Source organism: Protopterus annectens, chromosome 6.part0, assembly GCF_019279795.1.
Source record: "Protopterus annectens isolate FY-2018-M chromosome 6.part0, PAN1.0, whole genome shotgun sequence".
NCBI classification, from domain to species: Eukaryota; Metazoa; Chordata; order Ceratodontiformes; family Protopteridae; genus Protopterus; species Protopterus annectens.
This window is the reverse complement of record NC_056737.1, coordinates 864,496,233-864,516,043: the sequence shown is the minus strand read 5'-3', so window position 1 is coordinate 864,516,043 and position 19,811 is coordinate 864,496,233. Positions and strand designations below refer to the sequence as shown.

The following is a 19,811-nucleotide window of genomic DNA, read 5'->3' as shown; positions in this document are numbered from 1 at the left end:
CAATTTACAATTACATTTCATGCTGGAGTACAATTACATTTCATGTTGGAGAGCAGGCATAATTTCTTGGGTACATAATACAATTTAGATATTTACAATATGTACAATTATGTTTGGTTAGCTAGTAATCATAGGGGTTTAGAGGTGCAGAGAGCATTATAGGACTAGGTGAGGAGAATGCAGTTGCATTTCCTGTTAGAGGAAAGGTGGGAATGTAGCTAAGATTTAAAGTTTTCAAAGTTTGCACACGTCCTTAGAGAGGAAGGAAGAGAATTCCATTGTTTTTGTTAAAGAAAAGGATAGCAGGAGTTGACCAGCGGGACGATTGGGTTTTCGGACCAAGATTAGGTTTTGGTGAATAGACCTGAGAGTTCTCTGAGGGGTGTAAGGTAGAAGGATGTTGTATAGTGCAGGGCACTTAGTGGGTTGAAAAATTAGTTTGTGGGCTGTGGTAATTTGAAGATGGTCTCGATGGTTGGAGAATTCAAGCCAGTGTAACAAATTAAGAACAATACATGATGGGAAGAGTACTTAGCTTTGGTAACAAATTTAGAAATCTTATTATAACAGCCTTCCAATTTTGAGGTGTGTGTGGCAGATAGGTTTGTTAATAGAGGAGCGCCATACATTGGTGAGGGGAAACCTTGTCACCACAATAAACCGAACATGCTGGAGGGATAGATTCCTGTCCCAGAGACTTCCCATACTCTGGAACAAACTACCTATCTATATCAAACAAAGCCCCTCATTAGCACTCTTCAAGAAAAATCTTGATGATTGGATGGAAGATAGGAAATTCACCCTGGCGATCACTTCTGTGGCTCTTCTTGACAGGGGCACAGGAAAATAATTTTCTTGGGTGGCGAAAGACAGGGTACCGTTTGGCTAGGCTTATATAGGCCCTAGGGCTAATAGCCTAGTATCTACCTATGAACCTATGAGTAGATGGGTAGCGGCAAGAGTCTGTCTGGTGGAAGTAGAGAGAAAGTGGATCTTCCTGTATAGTGTACCAAGTTTTATATGGGTTTTCTTAATGTTTTGCTGGATGTGAGTGTCAAATTTTAGTTGTTTGTCAATAGTGACCCCAAGTAGTTTGGCGAAGGGAACAACCTGTATAGTGGAGTTGTTTTGGCTAATAATTTTTAATGAGTTTTTATGAAGAGGGGAAGCTTTTGAGGGAGAGAATAATAGTATTTTGGATTTATTGGCATTTAGTGAGAGGTGGTTCTGAAGGATCCAATTTTCAGTGGTGGAGAAAGCAGTTTGGGTCATTGTTTGTTTGAAGCTCTGGGAGGTTAGAGGCACTGCAGACTAATGTGGAATCATCTGCGTATTGTACAATTTTGGTATTTGGTATGGCTTTGTGGAATTCATTAATAAAGATGTTAAACAGCATTGGAGCGAGTATGGATCTCTGGGGAACCCCAGTGGGTGTAGGAAGGAAGGTTGAGATCTATCGGAGAGATATCTTGAGAACCAGGATAAGGTATTCTAGGAGAGATTAAGGTTGGAGAGATGGTTTAAGAGATGGGTGTGGGAGATTGTATCGAATGCCTTAGACAGCTCTAGTAGAACTGTAGAAACTATATTTTTCCAGTGTCATGGGCAAGATTTAATGTATCTAAGAAGGAGAGAAGAGCAGTGGTGGTACTATGGCCAGGACGGACTCCGTGTTGGGTTGGAGTGATTAGCTGGTGATTGGCTAGGAATGGCGTAAGCTGAATGTGGATGCATTTTTCAAGTACTTTGGAAATTGGGGAGAGGATGGCTATGGGGCGGAAGGTGGAGATGTTGTTTTTGCCTCCTTTTATGGAGAGGTAGAATGAAGGCAGTACGCCATAATTTGGGCACATAAGATTCCAGCATGGATCTATTTATCAGGATGCTAATTTGGAGAGCGATGCCATCTGCGGCTATTTTTAGGAAGGAGGATGGGATATTGTCAGGGGCATTGGTGCAAGGTTTTAATTTGAGTAATTTGTTTATATGGGATGTTGAGATGGGTTTGAGAGTGAATATATAGGAGGAGGATTGGTGGCAGAGGGTGCTGTAGGTGGTGGCAAAGAAAGGGTAGGCTGAGGGAAAAAATTATTGTTAGGGAAGGTTTTGGTCATTTCTCCTATGGAGTTTGTGAAGGAGTTGAATAAGAGAGCCTATTTCAGGGTCAGATTTGCTGGTGTCAGGGCAGGGGTTGCTTTTGGTACCAGGGTTGAGAAGAGAATTAATGGAATTCCAGAACTGTTTTGGGCTTTTTGATTGGTTAGATTGGAGTTTAATATAGTAGGACTTTTTGTCTCTGATTTGTTTTTTAGCAAGGTTGCGGAGTTTATATTTAAGAAAAGTTTTAGGTTGCTTGTTTTGATGGTATGTTTTCCAGGATTTGTCTCTTTGTAGCATAAGTTTTTTGGTATCTGGTTAGCCAAGGGGCGGATTTGGTTTTTACTCTTTTTGTTCTTGGTGGAGCTAGGGAGATGAGAAGTTAAACACCAGCTACTTGAGTTGGTAGTAGTTCAGCTGGCTATAAAAGCTCCCACAGTATGTATTAAAATGTTAGAGGGGTTATTACATATATTTTCAACCAATACATTTTTTGCAAAGAAATATTCTTTCTAAGGTCACTTACAGTTTCAAAGCTATGAAGTTCTCTGGTTCCCTGGCAACATTTCCCATAGCAGATCTGTAAGCTACCATGGGTCTCCTTGAAACGGGTTCCAGGTTTAGTGGGACTAACTTGGTCAGTAAGAAAAAAATCCATCCCCCTCCCATTTACACCCAAACAATTTAACTTCTAAATTGCATCTTTTATAGTTTTCCATTTTCTAATTTGTATTGGCTGAACTGTCTGAGCGTGTCTCAGCCCTTACCTTACCACTGACTGTTGTGGTAATTTATCATTGAACAGTTTGTAATGGCTGAATTTTTATTCTGTGCTGCCTACCATTAGCCAGTAAATTTAGCATTCAGTAATTCCCACAGCTAGCCATGCATAAGGTTTTCCATGCTGTTTTTTGACTTGGAGCAAGACCTGTAGGTTATAATTGACTTTTTTCTTAACAACTCTTCTTGGGCTGTCCTTTATGTAAGGAGCAACCATTTTGCCAACCATCAGTCTGTTGCTATGTTAGTTGCTAAAGAGAGAGTAAATTTTGTAACTGGTCATTTGATGTCATTAACTATTTTATCACCCTGGGAGTGTCACGTTGGGCATTGTGCCGTACCTCCATGAAGAGTCTCTACTTCCTTCTCATTCTCTAGTAGTTATTTCCCAGACTTAAATCTGGAACCCAAACTGTATATTAAACTGACAAATCTGTTGATTACATTAAACTGATGATGGTCAATGTATTCTGGTTACCTGTGAATGTGGACATTTGGTTATTGACTATGCTATACGTGTACTGTTTTGAACTGCTGGTAGAATTAATTTATTTAGTGATGCATGTTGTCCTTCACTTCTGTAATTGTATGCATTTCTGAGCATTTAACTCTGTGCATTTTTATACTTTGTCTCATGTTTTTCATACTGTCTTTTGGCTCTGCTATTCACAGTTGCGAAAGTTTGATGTTGTTGGCATCCACAAAACCATCATTACAGCACTGGCTTGGAGTGCTAATGGAATGAAATTATTCTCAGGAGACGTAAAAGGCAAAGTTGTATATTCTGCTCTTGATGTGGACCAGGTAATTTAGCTTCTGAAAGTGGATTTTGATAATGACTTCTAAATTGTAGAGTTTGTTCATTTTTGCACTTGAAGTGGTGGAGGAAAATGCAACTGATAGTGTATGTAAAACTGTTGAAGTGGTGTGTATACATATTATTTTGGTGATATGATAAATATTGGTGAAACAAAATTAGCTTTGTCAAAATACTGCTAACATTTTGAAGAGAAACCACATCTAAGTACATCTTTAACTTCTTGTACTGTTTAGACTGAGTAAAACCGATAAAAATAATGTTGCCTACACCACGGCACAGAACGATTAAAGTCCTGAAAGAGACCCAAGCTCCATTTAATGGATCCACAAACAGCAGTAGCGCAAGTCCTTCTCTGTATGCTGGTACTGTCATCAGTCATGTCAGGAATTATTTTCATTCTTTCTTCCTGTGCCTATCACAGAGCTCACCTTAAAACCGGCTACTGCACTGGCTGGATGTGCTCCTTCTCTGTCTGGCATATCTTTCTCTGTCATCGTTTGTATGTTCATATCTTTCAACAGTGTCTCGACTGAATAGCTTGGGACTTTTCTGGTTATTCTCCACTGTTCATCCTTACTAGAGCTGAGTCATTGAGACCCCATGAAGCAGTAACAGTAACTTCCAAAGTCTCTTCCACTTAAATTTTGTTACTCTCAGCTCCTTTTTTTCTTCATTTCCCTCCGACATGTTTGCTTTTCTGATTTCTAGTTGCAGCCCTCTGGCTGCATATAGTGACTCTTTGAAACGTGTAGGGGAAATTCATGATGCCCTGGCCAAATTCCCCTAGTCAGTATCAAGACCACCTTTCCTCTTCCCTGAAAAGAGGACACATGCCTAGTTGAAACTAACCCAGTCAGCAAAGAGCAAGTAAAACAAAACTCAAAGTAAATCCTAACAGAACAATGCAAGCAGAAGCATAAGTCTAGAGCAAGTTTTCTAGGTGTGCCATGGGAAATCCTGCAAATGCTTACCTTCTGGGGTACTTCATTACTGCTTTGGATGGTACCCTTATGTAATGATTAATTGTTAAAATATGCCTTTCCAAAGATGGTGTATTTGTGTAACGTACATAGCATAGATAGTATATATTCAAGAAATGCTCATTGTAACAGTAACATTTCCAGTTCTCCAGCTGCTAATCTTTGGAGTATGTAGAGAGTTGAAACATTTGATCATGTTGACCTTGTTCGTCTGACTTGACTAAAGGAGTTTTGAGACTATCTGATCTGGCCCTGCTGGTGCTCCAAGCCTTTAAGAACCCCACCCCATTTCCCGCAAGCACTAATTATCATCATATCTGATCTGCCATCTTCAGTGTGCTGACGGATCTTTTTACTGAAGCTAAGTACTCCATATTTTATTTCAAATTCTCTTCATCCTGCAGATTGTCTCCTTACAGGGTATTGTGATTTAGAGTTCCTTTGTCATATTGTCCTTATATCGTGTAGATATCCATTTTCTTGACATTTTTACTAATATGTAGCACTTACAAGTTTGCTTCTTAATGCCACTTTGAGGGAGTGGGGGCTAGTGAATTAACTTTCATTTAAAAAAATATATATATATGTATATGTATATATATATATATATATATATATATATATATATATATATGTATATGTATGTATGTATGCACACACATACTGTATGTGTATATCTATGTATATGTGTGTGTGTGTGTGTGTGTGTGTGTGTATATAAAAATGTATAATATAGTGTACTTTGTTTCCTGCTAATTGTTTTTGTTACTGGTTATAGTGATTTTTTTTACTACTCTTGAATTTTTGTGCACCATTTGCAGAAGTTGCCATGGATAAGACTGAGAAGAGTTTTGGAAAGTGTGCCAAGTGTGGCCACAAAGTACTGCTTTAGGACACACTGCATTCTCTGTTTTGGTACCTGGGACAGGAACACCTTTCTACAGATTGCACAGTATGCAGTCTTAAAATGAATTATGAAAGGTTTGCTTCCTCCAGAGCCACCTTCAGAGAGAACTAGCAAGGGTAAATAACCAAAAGAAAACAACAAAGATGTATAACCAAGAAAAAGAAAAGTGGTTGATGCTGGTCTGTCTTTGGCACTGAACGTGCTGCGATTAAAGCTTACCCAACCTTTCTCACCAGTGAGAGAGTAGTCTTCATTGATTTCAGTACAATCAGACACTATAGTCATTTCTGTTAAGTCTTCAAAGCCTTGTGTTAGAAATCACTCTTTGGTTAGAGAACTGCCCTGATGTTATGTAGTCCTATCTCGCCTACATTCTTACCCCTGGGTTCAGAGCTGAATATCGGCTCTGACTCGGACGATTTTTACTAGCTCAAATTCTCTCATTGGCTGGGCTAAGAGGGTATCCCATGGTGCACTCCTCTGTATCCCCAGATCTCGTTTGCCGCTTGTGCAGCTCGGACGTGGTCTCGCTTGGCTGTGGCTAAGTACTCTCTTTTTTGCTATTTCTCTTTGAGAAAGTTGTTAGTTCAGACCCAAAAGCTATTTTAATAGCTGTTCTTGTTGCTGATCGCTAATTTTGTGTGTTTCTTCAGTGCTTGAGAGTGTTTAGTTTTGGTATCCCTAACTGTTCCAGCGGGCTAGGTCTGTTTTAGTTAGAGGACCTAGTCCTCCCCTCTGTCGTTGGATAAACCTTTGGTCATTGTGTTTTTCCTGTGTAATACCCAGAAGAACCGTTTCAGTTAGAGGTTCTTTGTGTGTGGCTAGTACTGTTTTCCTGGTGTGTCTATCTTGTGTGTGAACCGTTTCAGTTAGAGGTTCTCAGTGTGCATAGTACAGTGTTTTTTTCTGGTGTTCTAAATTGTGTGGCGTTTCCCGCCCTTTTTTGTAAGTTGCATCTAGGTGTTTAACTAACGTTAATTATAAAATGTTCAAAGATGGGAAGGAACATAAGCCTTCTGGCTTTAAGAAATGTTCCAAATGTGGATATAAAATGTCCATCATGGATGGACACTCTGTGTGTGTCTACTGCCTCGGAGCCATCAATTTACAGGAGTCGTGTAGCTTTTGCCACACGTTCAGTATAGGGTGTTCCAGGAGAGAGAAAACAAATTAATATTAAAGGGACTTTTGAAACCATCACTTGAGGAAGCTATAGATTCGGCTTCTAGTACTCAGTCTGTCTAAAGCTTCCAAGTCTAAGAAAAGGTTTCCGGCTCCATCTGCCACTTCGGAGCCTCCGGAGAAGATTGCTGTTTTGGACTGTACCTCCTCGGCTCCACTGTCCTTGGGTCCGCAGGAGGTATCAGTGTTAACTGAATCGGCGTTGGCTCCAATTATTCTTGAGCCCATTTGGAGCTGGTCGCCCGGTGTCAGGCATGGTTCACTGGACAAGAGATCCCAATCTCCATCGCTCTTCTCCAGATCCTCCAGGCTTTCTGATTTGGATGTTGATAGGGTAGTGCAGAGGCTCCTGCAGTCGCCGGTGTTGGCCAAATTGTTCTCCGCTCCGGAGCCAGTTTCTATGACCGTTTCGATGATTCCTCCTCCGAGCACATTCTTGTCGTCGGAGCCGGTATGCTCTGCTGCGAGTGATGTTCCTGCGCCGGCTCCAATACCCCCTTTGGGTCTATCGGTGCCGACCGGCTCCGACCATGTTGGTTCCATCCACAGGGTTCGAGACTCCGGCCTCTTCGGTCTGGCCCGAGGGGGACAGCTGTCTGTTCTGAGTCTCCCACTTGGTGCATCGGCTTGGGGGACCCTGGTCCCGGTCGTGGCCTCTGAGGCCGGTCGGTCCTCTGACATGGGAGGACCTGCCTTCGAGGCCATGCGGAGCGCACTGGCAAGATCGTCAGCTACATCACCTGGGTCGGTCATTCTGTCCCCCACCACCCCGGCGAGAGCCTCTGACACTCACCTGTCCATGGACAGCAGAGCGCCAGGCCCTAAGGATACCCCCACGAGTGGTCCCCAGCTTTCTGAGGGTCTCCCAGAGTCCGTGCCTGAGGAGCCTCTTAGAAATTGTGCAAGAGGAAGCACATAGACTCCCAGGATGAGTCTCTCACCTCCGATACTGACCTTGAGGAATCGGAAGGGTCCTCCAAGTCTTTCTCTGATGAGGTTTCCTTCTCCGATATCCTGGAGATACTGAAAAAGAGGAGGCTGGCCTTCCAAAACTCTTTCCGAGGAGGAGTCAGTATTCCTTAAGGCTTTTGGCGCTCAACCTTCCGCCTCCTGGGTGTCTCCACCCTTCGAACTTCTTGACCTCATTTGTCGAAGAGTGTGGGAAAACCCTGATTCTGGGGAGCCTGTGCCCAGGCGTCCCAACAAATTCCTGTCCGCACCCCAGGGAAAAGAGTTTCTATCAAAAGGAGTCCCAGTAGATCCCATGGTGGTGGTGGCAGCCACCCAGAAGGAAGTTGCAGAGTCTTCCTCATCAGTCCATCCTCCTAACAAGGAGTCTAGGACCATGGACTGGTACGGGAAGCGTACCCTATCTTCAGCAACCTTCACTTTACGGTCGCTGAGTTATTTATCTCACTTTACTCTGCTCCAGAGATATCTCCTCAAAGAATTGGGAGATACTCTTGCTGGTAACATACCTGAGGCGGTGGCTCAGATGGTTAACGCGCAGGTTTCTACCCTCAACTCCATCGCTAAGTCGTCCATGCGGCTCATGTCGTATGCGGCCGAGGGAGCAAGTAGGGCGGTGAGCTCAGGAGTCGCCCTTAGAAGGCAATCCTGGCTGCGCCTGTGTCACTTCGCGGAGGCCTTCAAGTCTTCCTTCACTGACTCCCCATTTGATGGTTCCTCCTTGTTTGGGACCAAAGTGAAAGACACCCTCACCAGGTGCGATCAAAAGGGGAAAGACCCTGCCTGCCGTAGGGTTCGTTTTTCCCTTCCTTCTAGGCCTTATCCCAAGGCCCAGCAAGGGGGGGGGGTGTGGTTCAAGAAATCAGAGGTTTTTTTTCCTGCCGGGGGGGGGGTTACTCAGGGAGATGTCACCCCAGAGGCAGAGGGGGCCCCCGCAATTCGGGAGACCGCGACTCCTTCCGTGACTCTCCATACTCTCATTTCTCAGGGTGTGCCCAACTGCGCTTATCCGGAGCCAGTCGGGGGTTGAATTTCCTTATACCCGGAAGCCTGGGAGAGCATCACCCAGGACCGATGGGTACTAAGGATAGTTTCCGGAGGTTACCTCATCCCATTCTCTTCAGTACCCCCGCCAGTAAGAAAAATCCCAGACGTTCCACCCAGTCAAAGGGATCAAGCAGCCTCAGAGGTGTCGCAGCTGCTAGAAAAAGGAACCATCCAACCAGTCCCCTCAGACCCAAATCGGATTAGGGACTTACTCAAGATTCTTTTTGGTGCCGAAAAGAACAGGGGACCTGAGACCCATACTAGATCTCAGTCAACTCAGCAATTACGTACACAAGTCCAAGTTCCGTATGGTCACTCTACAATCGATTCTCCCATTGTTGGGAGAGGAAGTTCGGATGTGCTCCATCAATCTCAAAGATGCTTATTACCATGTCAAAATGGACAAAGCATCCAGGAGTCACCTACGCTTCTGGCTGGAAGCCAGTCACTTCCAGTTTCGAGCCCTGCCCTTTGGTCTCACCACAGCCCCCAGGGTGTTCACCAAATGTATGGCAGTGGTGACGGCTCGATGTCACTGAGTCCAGGTGTTTCCGTACCCGGATGACTTGCTCCTTACCGCCCCCACCAGGCATCAACTAGTTCAGACAAGGGACGCTACCATCAGTCTATGTCACCAATTGGGCATAATGATAAACTGGAAAAAATCTGCCTTATTGCCCTCAGTGTGTCACCTTTATAGGAGCAGAGTTGGACACCATTCAAATGCGAGCATTCCTACCACAAGAAAGGATCACGGTATTGCAACGACAAATTCATATACTGATGCCCCTGAGACGAGCAAAGGCAAGACTGGTTCTACAACTCCTAGGGACCATGGCGGCGACTATCATGTTAATCCCTCTAGCGAGATTACTCATGAGACTTCTTCAGTGGCTCCTCTTTGTCCAATGGTCTCTCTAAAGACTCCCACTATCTCATCCCATCTTAATCACAGACGGGTGCAAGGAGGACCTCCGTTGGTGGCTGTGCACCAACAATTTGAACGGGGGAAAGCCCTTCTTTCCTCCCGTCCCTGTTACCACGGTGACCACGGATGCCTCCCAGATGGGGGGGGGGGGCATTATCTCGGCAGGACAGTCCAAGGCACGTGGCAAGAACACGAGATACATTCGCATATAAATGTCCTAGAGATGAGAGCAGTGCTTCTTGCGTTGCAGGCACTTCAGGAAGTTCTTCTCTAGGGACTATTGCGATACACTCAGACATGTCAGTAGTGTGGTATCTCAACAAACAAGGGGGAACACGGTCTTACCCCCTATGCAGAGAGGCTATGCGAGTGTGGAATTGGGCAATAGCTTCCCAACGGTTTCTGGTGGCAACGCACATTACGGGGAAGTCCAACGTAATAGCGGACAGGCTAAGCAGAGCAATAATTATGCCTTACGAGTGGTCCCTGAATCGCCTGGTTACAGAACGAATCTTCAGCAGATGGGGTCAACCTTGCTGTGACCTTTTTGCCAGCCCTCTCAATGGGAAATGCAGCAACTACTTCACGCTGATCCCCCCACAGTGGGAATCGCCCAGGGACGCTCTGGTTCACGATTGGCCCTTTGGTCTGCTTTATGCTTTCCCCCCATTTCCCCTTCTCTCAACGGTGATTCAGAAAGCGCAGTCTTTGAGAAGCAGAATGATTCTGATTGCCCAACATTGGCCTCGTCAAGTATGGTTCCCCTTTCTTCAACCATACGTTGTGGACACTCCTTGGATTCTGGACCCTCTACAAGATTTACTGACACACATGTCGGGACAGTTCCACCCCTCTCTGAGGACACTCCGGTTGACAGCCTGGCTACTCCACTTCCATCGCTAGTCAGGCGTCATAATTTTTCACCGGAAGTGGTCCATATATTATCGTCCTCCCATAAGCCATCCACTAGAAAGATTTACTCTAGCAAATGGAAAAGGTTCTCCATCTGGGCTCATACTAGAGGTATCGATCCTTACACAGCTCCGATAGATTCAGTTCTGGAATTCTTGTCAATGCTTTTCTATCGGGGATCCGCATCAGCCACCATCAGAGTTCAGCTGACGGCGATATCTAATTTCCACGTAGCGAATGAACCTAGTCTTATGGCACACAGACTATGCAAAGCATTCCTTAAAGGTACCCCTGTTGCTTCGTCCCCCAGTGTCTGAACCCGTCATGCCCTGGGATCTCAATTTTGTTCTTCAAGCCCTTGCTCTCCCACCATTTGAACCTGCAGCTACCTGTGAATTAAAATTCTTAACATGGAAAACAGCATTTTTAATAGCAATCACTTCAGCACGGTGGGTCTTGGAAATTCAAGCCCTCTCCATCAAACCCCCATATTTAATCTTTCACAAAGATAGGGTCTCTCTTAGACCAAATCCATTGTTCCTTCTTAAAGTGGCTTCCGTGTCTAACATGAATCAGTCCATTGAGCTGCCGGTGTTCTTTCCCCACTTCTCTAACAAGGCAGAATTTAGATTCCACCAATTGGATGTACAATAAACAGTTACGCTTCTAAATACACCGGACAAAAGACATCCGGAAGTCTGACCAACTCTTTGTCTCCTTTTCGGAAAACTGATTGGGTTCTCCGGTATCCAAGGTTACACTGTCTAGATGGATAGCCAGTTGCATCTCTTTCATCTATCAGGCAGGAGATAAAAATTTGCCATTTCCAGTCAGGGCACACTCTACGCGGGCTGTTTCCACATCCACAGCCTATCAAGCTAGTTTGTCAATGGATGATATATGTGCTGCAGCTACGTGGGCTTCTCCTCACACTTTTGTTTCTCATTGCAAATTGGACGTGGTCTCCAGGGGCAGATCTTCCTTTGGTTCCACAGTTCTCAGGAGCATTTTCCAATGAGCCACCCAGGATGTAGGTGCTAGGGACGCTGTCCCACGGGTAAGAATGTAGGCAAGATAGGACTACATAACATCAAGAAGTTATGTACTCACCATAACGTTCTATGTATGTAGTCCATCTCGCCTCACATTCTTACTTACCCTCCCACCTTCCCCCTGCCTGGAGGATTTGAAGTATAGGTTGTCACTTGCTGAGTCCCTTTCATTAGTGATTGTTTATATGGATGTGAGGTGTGTATGAAGTACATATGTTTCGCAGCAAACTAGATCTGGGGATATGGAGCAGTGCACCATGGGATACCCTCTTAACCCAGCCAATGAGAGACTTTGAGCTAGTAAAAATCGGCTGAGTCTGAGCCGATATTCGGCTCCGAACCCAGGGGTAAGAATGTGAGGCGAGATGGACTACATACATCGAACATTATGGTGAGTACATAACTTCTTGTTTCATCTTTAGGTTGCCATCAACCTCTTCTCTGTAGGTCGGTCATGTCCTTCAGGAATATCTCCTGTGTAGATTGTGAATGTGTGAATTCATTTCTGAAGACACAGATTTAGATGGAGGTCATACCGTCCCTCTCAGTATGAAGGGTGGATAGAGGTGGCCCATCTTCACCCATACTTGCTCTTCCCCAGTCAGTCTGTCAGTACTGGTACTTTTGGAGGCAAGGCATTGCCTGGAGGCTGTGCTTCTGAAACTTACTGGTACCCTTACCTTGTCACTGGTCGTTATGCATATGATTCATTTTACACTTTAACCTTTGACTCTCTGGACTGACTTTCTGACAGTGAATCTTTGTCACAGTCTTTGTCACCAACCTGCTTCATGTCTTTTTTGGTGTCAAAAGTCCTTGTGTGGTGGCACACCTCTATTCCTCAAATCCCTAATGTTCATTGGCATTGTGAGTTCTTACCTCAGCTCTATTTGTTCGCACTTTGTTGGGAACTTGTGTGGCGCTAGATCAGGATTCCCCATTGCTGGCAGAACTGGGTTGGCTTTTGATGATGACAAGGTGCACTTACATAGTTTCCACAGTTTCCAACAGTGTCTGCTCCAGCTGCAAACCCCCTGCAGTCTGTACCTCAGCTTATTTGTCAAATGTTACAAAGTCTGAGCAGAACGGGTGGCTTCAAACAACCTGCATAGGTTCATGTTGAATCCTTTGGGAAGTGTCATTCTCCCCGGACATGCAGAAGGGAGGCACATAGACTCCCTATGGAGTCTCTGACGTCTTACATCAACTTGGATGAGTGAGAGATTCCCCAATACCCTCCAAAGTGTTTGCTGTGTGTAGATCAGTGTGTGTGTATGTATCTTTAAGAAGCTATCTATGGGCTTGCACAAGTGTATAAATACTGAGCATGTGCGAGCCTGACTGCCATTTTATAGTAAGTTATTGAGATGTAAGCATGTATGTCTGTTGTTGTGTCTTTCGCTTTTTCCTGGTTAGGGGTCACCACAGCGGACCTCCGGTCCGCTAATGATTGGTAGTAGATTTTTATGTGCCAAGTTGCTGGCCCTGATGCACAACCTTCAGCGAAGGTATGCCTCCACACAGAAGACGCTCTAGCTGAGAATCTAACAGGACAACGTCTTACTATGAGGCGACAATGCTACCGCAGCACCACCTACATGTATGTCTGTAAAGTCTGTTAATCAGTTTGTTTATATTTTAATGTACTGCTATCCATCCTGATGTATTTCTATGTAATAAAGCATCTAAATGAACTACCCTGCCTGTTCATCATCTATGTTAGAGAGGGAAAAGCTTCATAGTATTAGAAGAGGTATGGGTAAAACGACTTGTTACCAAAGAGAGTTCCAGTTTCACCAGTTTGAGTCTGCGAGGCATCCGGTTGGTATTATAGTACTATAACAGCAGTGGATCATCCCTACTGCACATATAATTCGTAAAACAGATCAGCAGTGAATTTCATATGTTAAAATTTGCTTAAATAATTTCTTATTCACAAAATATGAAACAAAGCCTACAGAACGCTCTAAACAATATTTAAATAAATGGAAATGTCAGATATTGATAAAAAAAATATTTGAATTACTAAGGAAAATGTTTGAAATAAAGTCAGAATTGCATAAAATGAATAAAATAAGGGGAAACAACCACATTTTCACTAAGCACATATTTTTCTTATTAAAGATATCAGAGTTATCAGAAGTGTATAACGTGTTCGCTTGTTTGTGCAGTATTAAAGTAAAGTTATTTTGCAAGATACAGCCATTTCAGAGCATATCTTGCATAGTACAGCATTTTGAAGAGTTTATTGTGCATTTGAATGTTATTATGAGCTCTCACAGCACAGCTTGTCCATACATAATTACAAGAGCCATATTTTCAGTATGTGCATACTTTTTTGGTATGGCAGACTGATTTTGAAAACCCAGTGCACTTCTGTTTGATAATAATGTTGCAGTGAACTGGAGTGTTTGAGCAAGAGTACATTTTCATACAAGTTGCATTTTCTGGTAAAGATGACCGCACAAAGGCATTTATTCTACTTAATTTAACTGGGTCAGAAGCCATTGAAAAGGAATGTTCATTTGTGTATGCACCTGCTATCTTTGCAGGAGAGGAGGTGAAATCATCATTTAGTTGTACTGGCTGAGTCAAGGGAGGACCCCGAGTGCTTAAAACGTAAATTTAGAGAAATGTTTTACTCCCAGACAAACGTTACAATAGAAAGACATTTATTTTATACAAAGTATCAAAAGACTGGTGAAATCTTTTCCAGCATATATAACTGATTTGAGAATTAAGGCTAAAATGTGCAGATTTAGTGATTTAAGGGATGAGTTGATAAGACTCGTGCATGGTATTAAGGATGATACTGTGAGAAAGATTTTGCTTTGTGACAGTGATTTAAATTTGAATAAGGCCATTGAGATTTGTAAGGTACTAGAGTTAACAGAAAAGCACCCAAATATACTTACAAATGAGATATGCATGCTTCCAGCAACTTCTGGAGCTCATGTTGATAGCTTGCAGCACGTGGTTGAAAGAAACAGGCCCAAGCACATGGCAGTAACTGTAGACCCTGCAGCACTTGCTGGTAAAAACCCCAGAGCTTTCTAGCAAGTTCCAGAGTTCGCACAGTCTCGGTGAAGTACAAGAGTGAGTCAGCAAACTCAAAGCATGGACCACAACCTACTTTCATTGCCAACTGGCGTAATTGTGGTGGAAATCATGAATCTAAAAAGGGAAAATGTTTAGCTTTTGGTCAGCAGTGCCACAAATGCAATAAGTGGAATCATTTCAAGAGGTTTTGTAAATGAAAAGGCCCAAGTTCTTTTGTTAAAAGGGAGCATTTCAAGAAACAAGTTGATCATTTAGAAAGCCGTGACCCTACGTCACATACATTTTATGTTGATGGTGTGTCGGTGGTTAATGAAACAGTCAGTGCAGCAGATTTATGGGCAAAGAATGAAGCATTTTCTACTGTTCGGATAAATGGAAAACCCACAGAGCTCAAAGCTGACACAGGTTCCATGTACAATGTTATGTCAGCAGAAACATTTGTTAGAATGTGTAATGGTGAAAGGCTTGATTTGGCAAAGTGTGCAAAGCTTGTTGCATATGGTGGTGGAGAAATTCCGACTGAAGGCTCAGTAGTGCTTTCATTTTACTCTGCTAAGAGAAGTTATGACTTATTTTATGTAGTCAAGAGGTACGTCCGGTCTTTATTAGGGTTCAGAGACGGGTTGAAAATGGGACTGCTTTCATTTAATAATGAAGTCTATCATGTTAGCTTGAAAAAACACTACTCTAATTTCACCCAAGGTATTCTTTCTACCTCTGCTGATCTTTTCGAAGACAAACTAGGCAAGCTTCCAGTTGTGTACTCCATGAAGTTAGACCCAGATGTCATTCCAGTTATCAGGCCAGCCCCGGTAGCTATGCTGGACAGACTCAAAGCCGAGCTAAGATAAAATGGTGTGACAAGGTGTGATTTGTAAAGTAGATGAACCAAATGAGTGGGTATCTTCCATGATGGTAACTCGTAAGAAAAGCTCAGATAATATTAGAATAATACATATTGATCCATGAGATTTGAACAGAGCACTAAAAAGACCTCATCCAATACACACAGTTGAAAAAGTTGCAGCTGTGATGCCAAATGCCACTTTTTTTCTGTCTTAGATGCAAAAAGTTAATTTTGGCAAATTTTGTTTGGCAAGAAATCCTCATTGCGAACTACTTTTCAGTACTCCGTTTGGAAGGCACAGATTTTTGAGAATGCCATTTGGGATAATAAATTCTGCAAGTGAAGTCTTTCAACATGCAATGGAGCAAATTTGTTTGGAGTATCCTTGTGCTATTATAGTAGGCAGCATGTAGGAGGTAATGGTGAAGCTGAGCATGACAGAAGCCTCAGAAAAGTTCTGGAAAGAGCACAAGTGAATCTTAAGATCAATCCACAGAAATGCATATTTAGACTACAAGAAGTTACTTATGTTGGTCATTTATGTACCAGTTATGTACTACGACCAGACCCTTCTAAGCAAAGTCATTCTCAAGATACCAGATCCAGACACTGTTCAAACCCTGCAGTATTTTCTTGCCATGGTTAACTGTCTAGACAAGTTCATTCCAGACTTGAGCCAACTTTCAGCACAACTCTGAGAGCTGACACGTAAAAAGATGTATCCTGGTCTTGGTTAGAACAGCACCAAATAGCATTTGATGTCCTGAAGCAGAGAATTGCCAGTCCACCTACTCTTAAATACTATGATGATCACAAGCCAGTCACTCTTTCATGTGATGCTTCGAGATTTGGTCTCTGTGCAGTCATTCTACAATAGGGTCAACCTGTTGCCTATGCCTCGAGAACTCTTACCCAAACTGAAATGCAGTATGGGCCGATCGAGAAAGAGCTTTTGGCAGTTGTGTTTGGATGTTCGAAGTTCCATGATTATATTTATGGTAGACCTATCCAGATCGAAGCAGACCACCAACCTCTAGTCACTATTTTGAGAAAGCCTATGTATACAGCTCCAGCCAGATTGCAATGTATAATGTTGAGATTGCAACAGCATAATTTCACTCTTGTCTACAAGAAAAACTTATTTATCTTGCTGATACATTGTCCAGATTGCCCAGGACACCATTGACCAGTATGAGAATGAGAACCTTGATTTTGAAGTCATGAAAGGTAGAATTTTTTCTTCCACACTTCTTGATGAGCTAAGAAGATCACACAGCCACAGATTCAGTTTTACAGAGACTCAACCACTTTATTCAACAAGGATGGCCGTCAAAACAATTTAGTTTATCTCCATAAGTGCAACCTTATTTTCCATACAGAGATGCGATTTTGTCTGACCATGGTATCATTATGAATGGTCCGAAAGTAATTGTTCCAAAGTCCTTGCAACAAGAATACATTTACTGTCTTGCATTGTTGTCACCCAGGAGCAGACTCTACCATAAGAAGGGAGAGAGGTGTAGTATTTTGGCCTTCTTGTCACAAGATAATTGTGTGTGTTTTTATCTTGTTCTGTGTGTAGTCATACTTAGTCACATCATAGGAGGTTACTAGGCTAATGGCCCTGAGGCCCTTACAAGCCTAGCCAAGAGTTTATCCCCAAAAAGAAACCTCAGTCAGCACCTAATGCCCCTGTCAATGAGGGACACCCTGGGACAAATTTGTGGTTACCCATCCACTCATCATGGTTACGCTTGAAGATCCTCAGTGAGGTGCTCTGTTTGATGTGTATGGGGAGTCTGTTCCTGAGACTGGGCAGCCTCTGGGTGACAACCTCTCTCCATCAGGTTTTGTTGATGTCGCATATTAGATTCAGGACTTTTGAGCTGGTAGTGTGTGAGGAGATGTTCTTCATCTCACATTGCTGCAGTACTTACTTATGGGTAGTCCGCTGTCCTCGGTCGGCCCGAATACCAAAGTATTAGGCTGACGTCGGTCATGGGCGCACAGCCCTGACATCAGAGCGTCAGGGTATAAAAGCGCATGACCGACGTCATATCCTCAGTCTTTTTTGCCGCATGGTCCGATGCAGAAGCAGCGTTGCAAGTGCCGGTTCGGCTTTCTGAAATTTTTCGTTTTCGGAGTTTCAGACATACCAAGTTGGGCTAAGTACCCGTTGAGCATTTTTGTTTTTCTTGCCTCAGTTGTTTACGGATGTCAGAAAAAGTGAATAATTGTATTTCTTGTGGGAAGCAGATACCGCATAGGGATTACCACTCGCTTTGTATCCCTTGCTTGGGACCGGAGCACGACGTAGTTGGGTGTCGGTTTTGTGCTAGGTTTAATAAGCGCACTATTAAGAGAAGGCTAGATTGCGCTAGGTTAGTTTTGGCAAACGGTGTAATTATAATATGCCGTCGGATCCTCCGACGCCCGCTTCCACGAAGAAGCGTAAAGACAAATCTGTAAAGCCTAGACAGGATGATTCGTCCATTTCGGACGCCGGTCCTTTAGAGACTGCAGTGGAACAGGTGGATCCGGCTGAAGTTTCTGTTGAGTCTCAGGGGGAAACCTTGATTTTACAGGATGTGGCATCACAGGAGTCAGGTCAGGCTGAAGGGGCCTCTCAGGTTACTATTCTCCCTTCTTTGCCTAAGGGGGTTAGGCCTTCTGCTACTGTTTCTAGGGCTCTTTCTAAGGGCAGGACTGTTTTGCCTTCTTCTAGAGTTAGTTCTGGTTCTTCAGGGTCTGTACCTAAGAAGTATATGCTTAAAATGGCAGAAGACTTGATTTCTTTAATTAGAGGTTCCATGCCCCCTCCTGATAAGAGGCCCAGGGTAGAGCCAGAGTTGGAAATTTTGGAGCAGGCCTCAGATGATTCTGAGTCTTCTGCTGAGGATATTCAAGATTTTCCTCCTTATTCGGATTCCGATGCAGAGGATTCTACTCCTTCTGCTTCCCCTCCAGAGGATTTTTCATTTTCAGAAACCTTACACTCTATGAGGGAACATTTTAAGTGGGAAGGACAGGATTACTCAGATTCCAGAAAGAGGCTTAGAGAGTTCTTGTTTTACCACAGCACAGACCCTTGGCTATTCCTCCTGTTTTGGATGTTGTTCAGGATGTTTTTCGAGGCCTCATTTAATCCAGATTCTATGCCTCCTGCACCAGTTAAACCGGACAGGTATTATAGGGTACCTGAGGCTCATAAATACCTATATAAGAGTCCTAGGGCGGACCCAGAAACTATTAGTCAGGGGCCTAAGGGTGTTAGGGCTTCTGTTGTAAAGAATCCGGTTCCTCTAGATAAGGAAGCTAGAGCTTTGGACAGATGGGGTAAGAAGGTGTACACCTCTTCTACTTTGGCAATGAGGGCTTTAAATTGCCAGTTTCATATGTTGAAATATCAGAATTTCCTCCTTTCTCAGCTAAAATCTAAAGTGGATGCTTTGGCGGAGGGCATAGAGTGTAAAGAATTGCAAGATTTGGTGCATGTTTCTGAACAGGTGGGGAAACATTCTTTGCAGTGTGGCTTTGATGCTATGCAAGCTTCTTCTAGAGTGGCTGCCACTGGTTCAGTTCTTCGTAGGCATGCCTGGCTTAAGGATCAGAATTTATCTGAACATGTTAAGTCTAGAATTCTGGATGCCCCTTTACAGTCCGAAGTGTTGTTTGGTCCTCCTGTGGAGTCTGTTTTGAAGAAAATGGAGGACAAGGCTAAGTCTATGCAGACTGTTAAAGATTTTTTGCAGGTTCAACCTCCTAAGTTTAGTAGAAATTGGCCTGCTAAGGGGTGGACGTACCCTTCTTCTGATTCCCAGTCTAGGGGTAGATCTAGGCGTGGTAGGGGCAGAGCTCAGAGTACCTTTAGGCCTAGAACCTGGAGTTGGGGCCAGTCCTTTCGTAAACAGGCCCAATGACCTGCATTTTCAGCTGCCAGATTCTTCTTGCCTGGCAGCTCCTTTGGGAGGAAAGCTAGCTCTCTTCAAGCAAAATTGGTTTTTAGTCACCCAAGACAAATGGGTGTTGGACATTATAAACAAAGGTTACAAGTTTTATTTCCATACATTGCCTCCTTTCAAAGGTATGCCAGACATTCCTCCTCGGCAAAGGATGGAGGCTCACAAACAGATTTCATTACTTCTTCACATGGGAGCCATACAGCCAGTACCTCCTTCAGAAGTGGGTCTAGGGTTTTATTCCCGCCTGTTTCTAGTACCAAAGAAAGGG

General features: G+C 43.5%; 1 protein-coding gene across 1 annotated transcript in view; it reads left to right on the top strand.

The window, feature by feature from the left end:
* Positions 1–19,811, top strand: part of TECPR2 (tectonin beta-propeller repeat containing 2) — a gene marked incomplete in the record, with an annotated part of 1,535,154 nt that overhangs the window by 119,118 nt on the left and 1,396,225 nt on the right. The window contains 1 exon segment of the mRNA XM_044074534.1: positions 3,550–3,681. Coding sequence (XP_043930469.1) covers positions 3,550–3,681 — 132 coding nt within the window.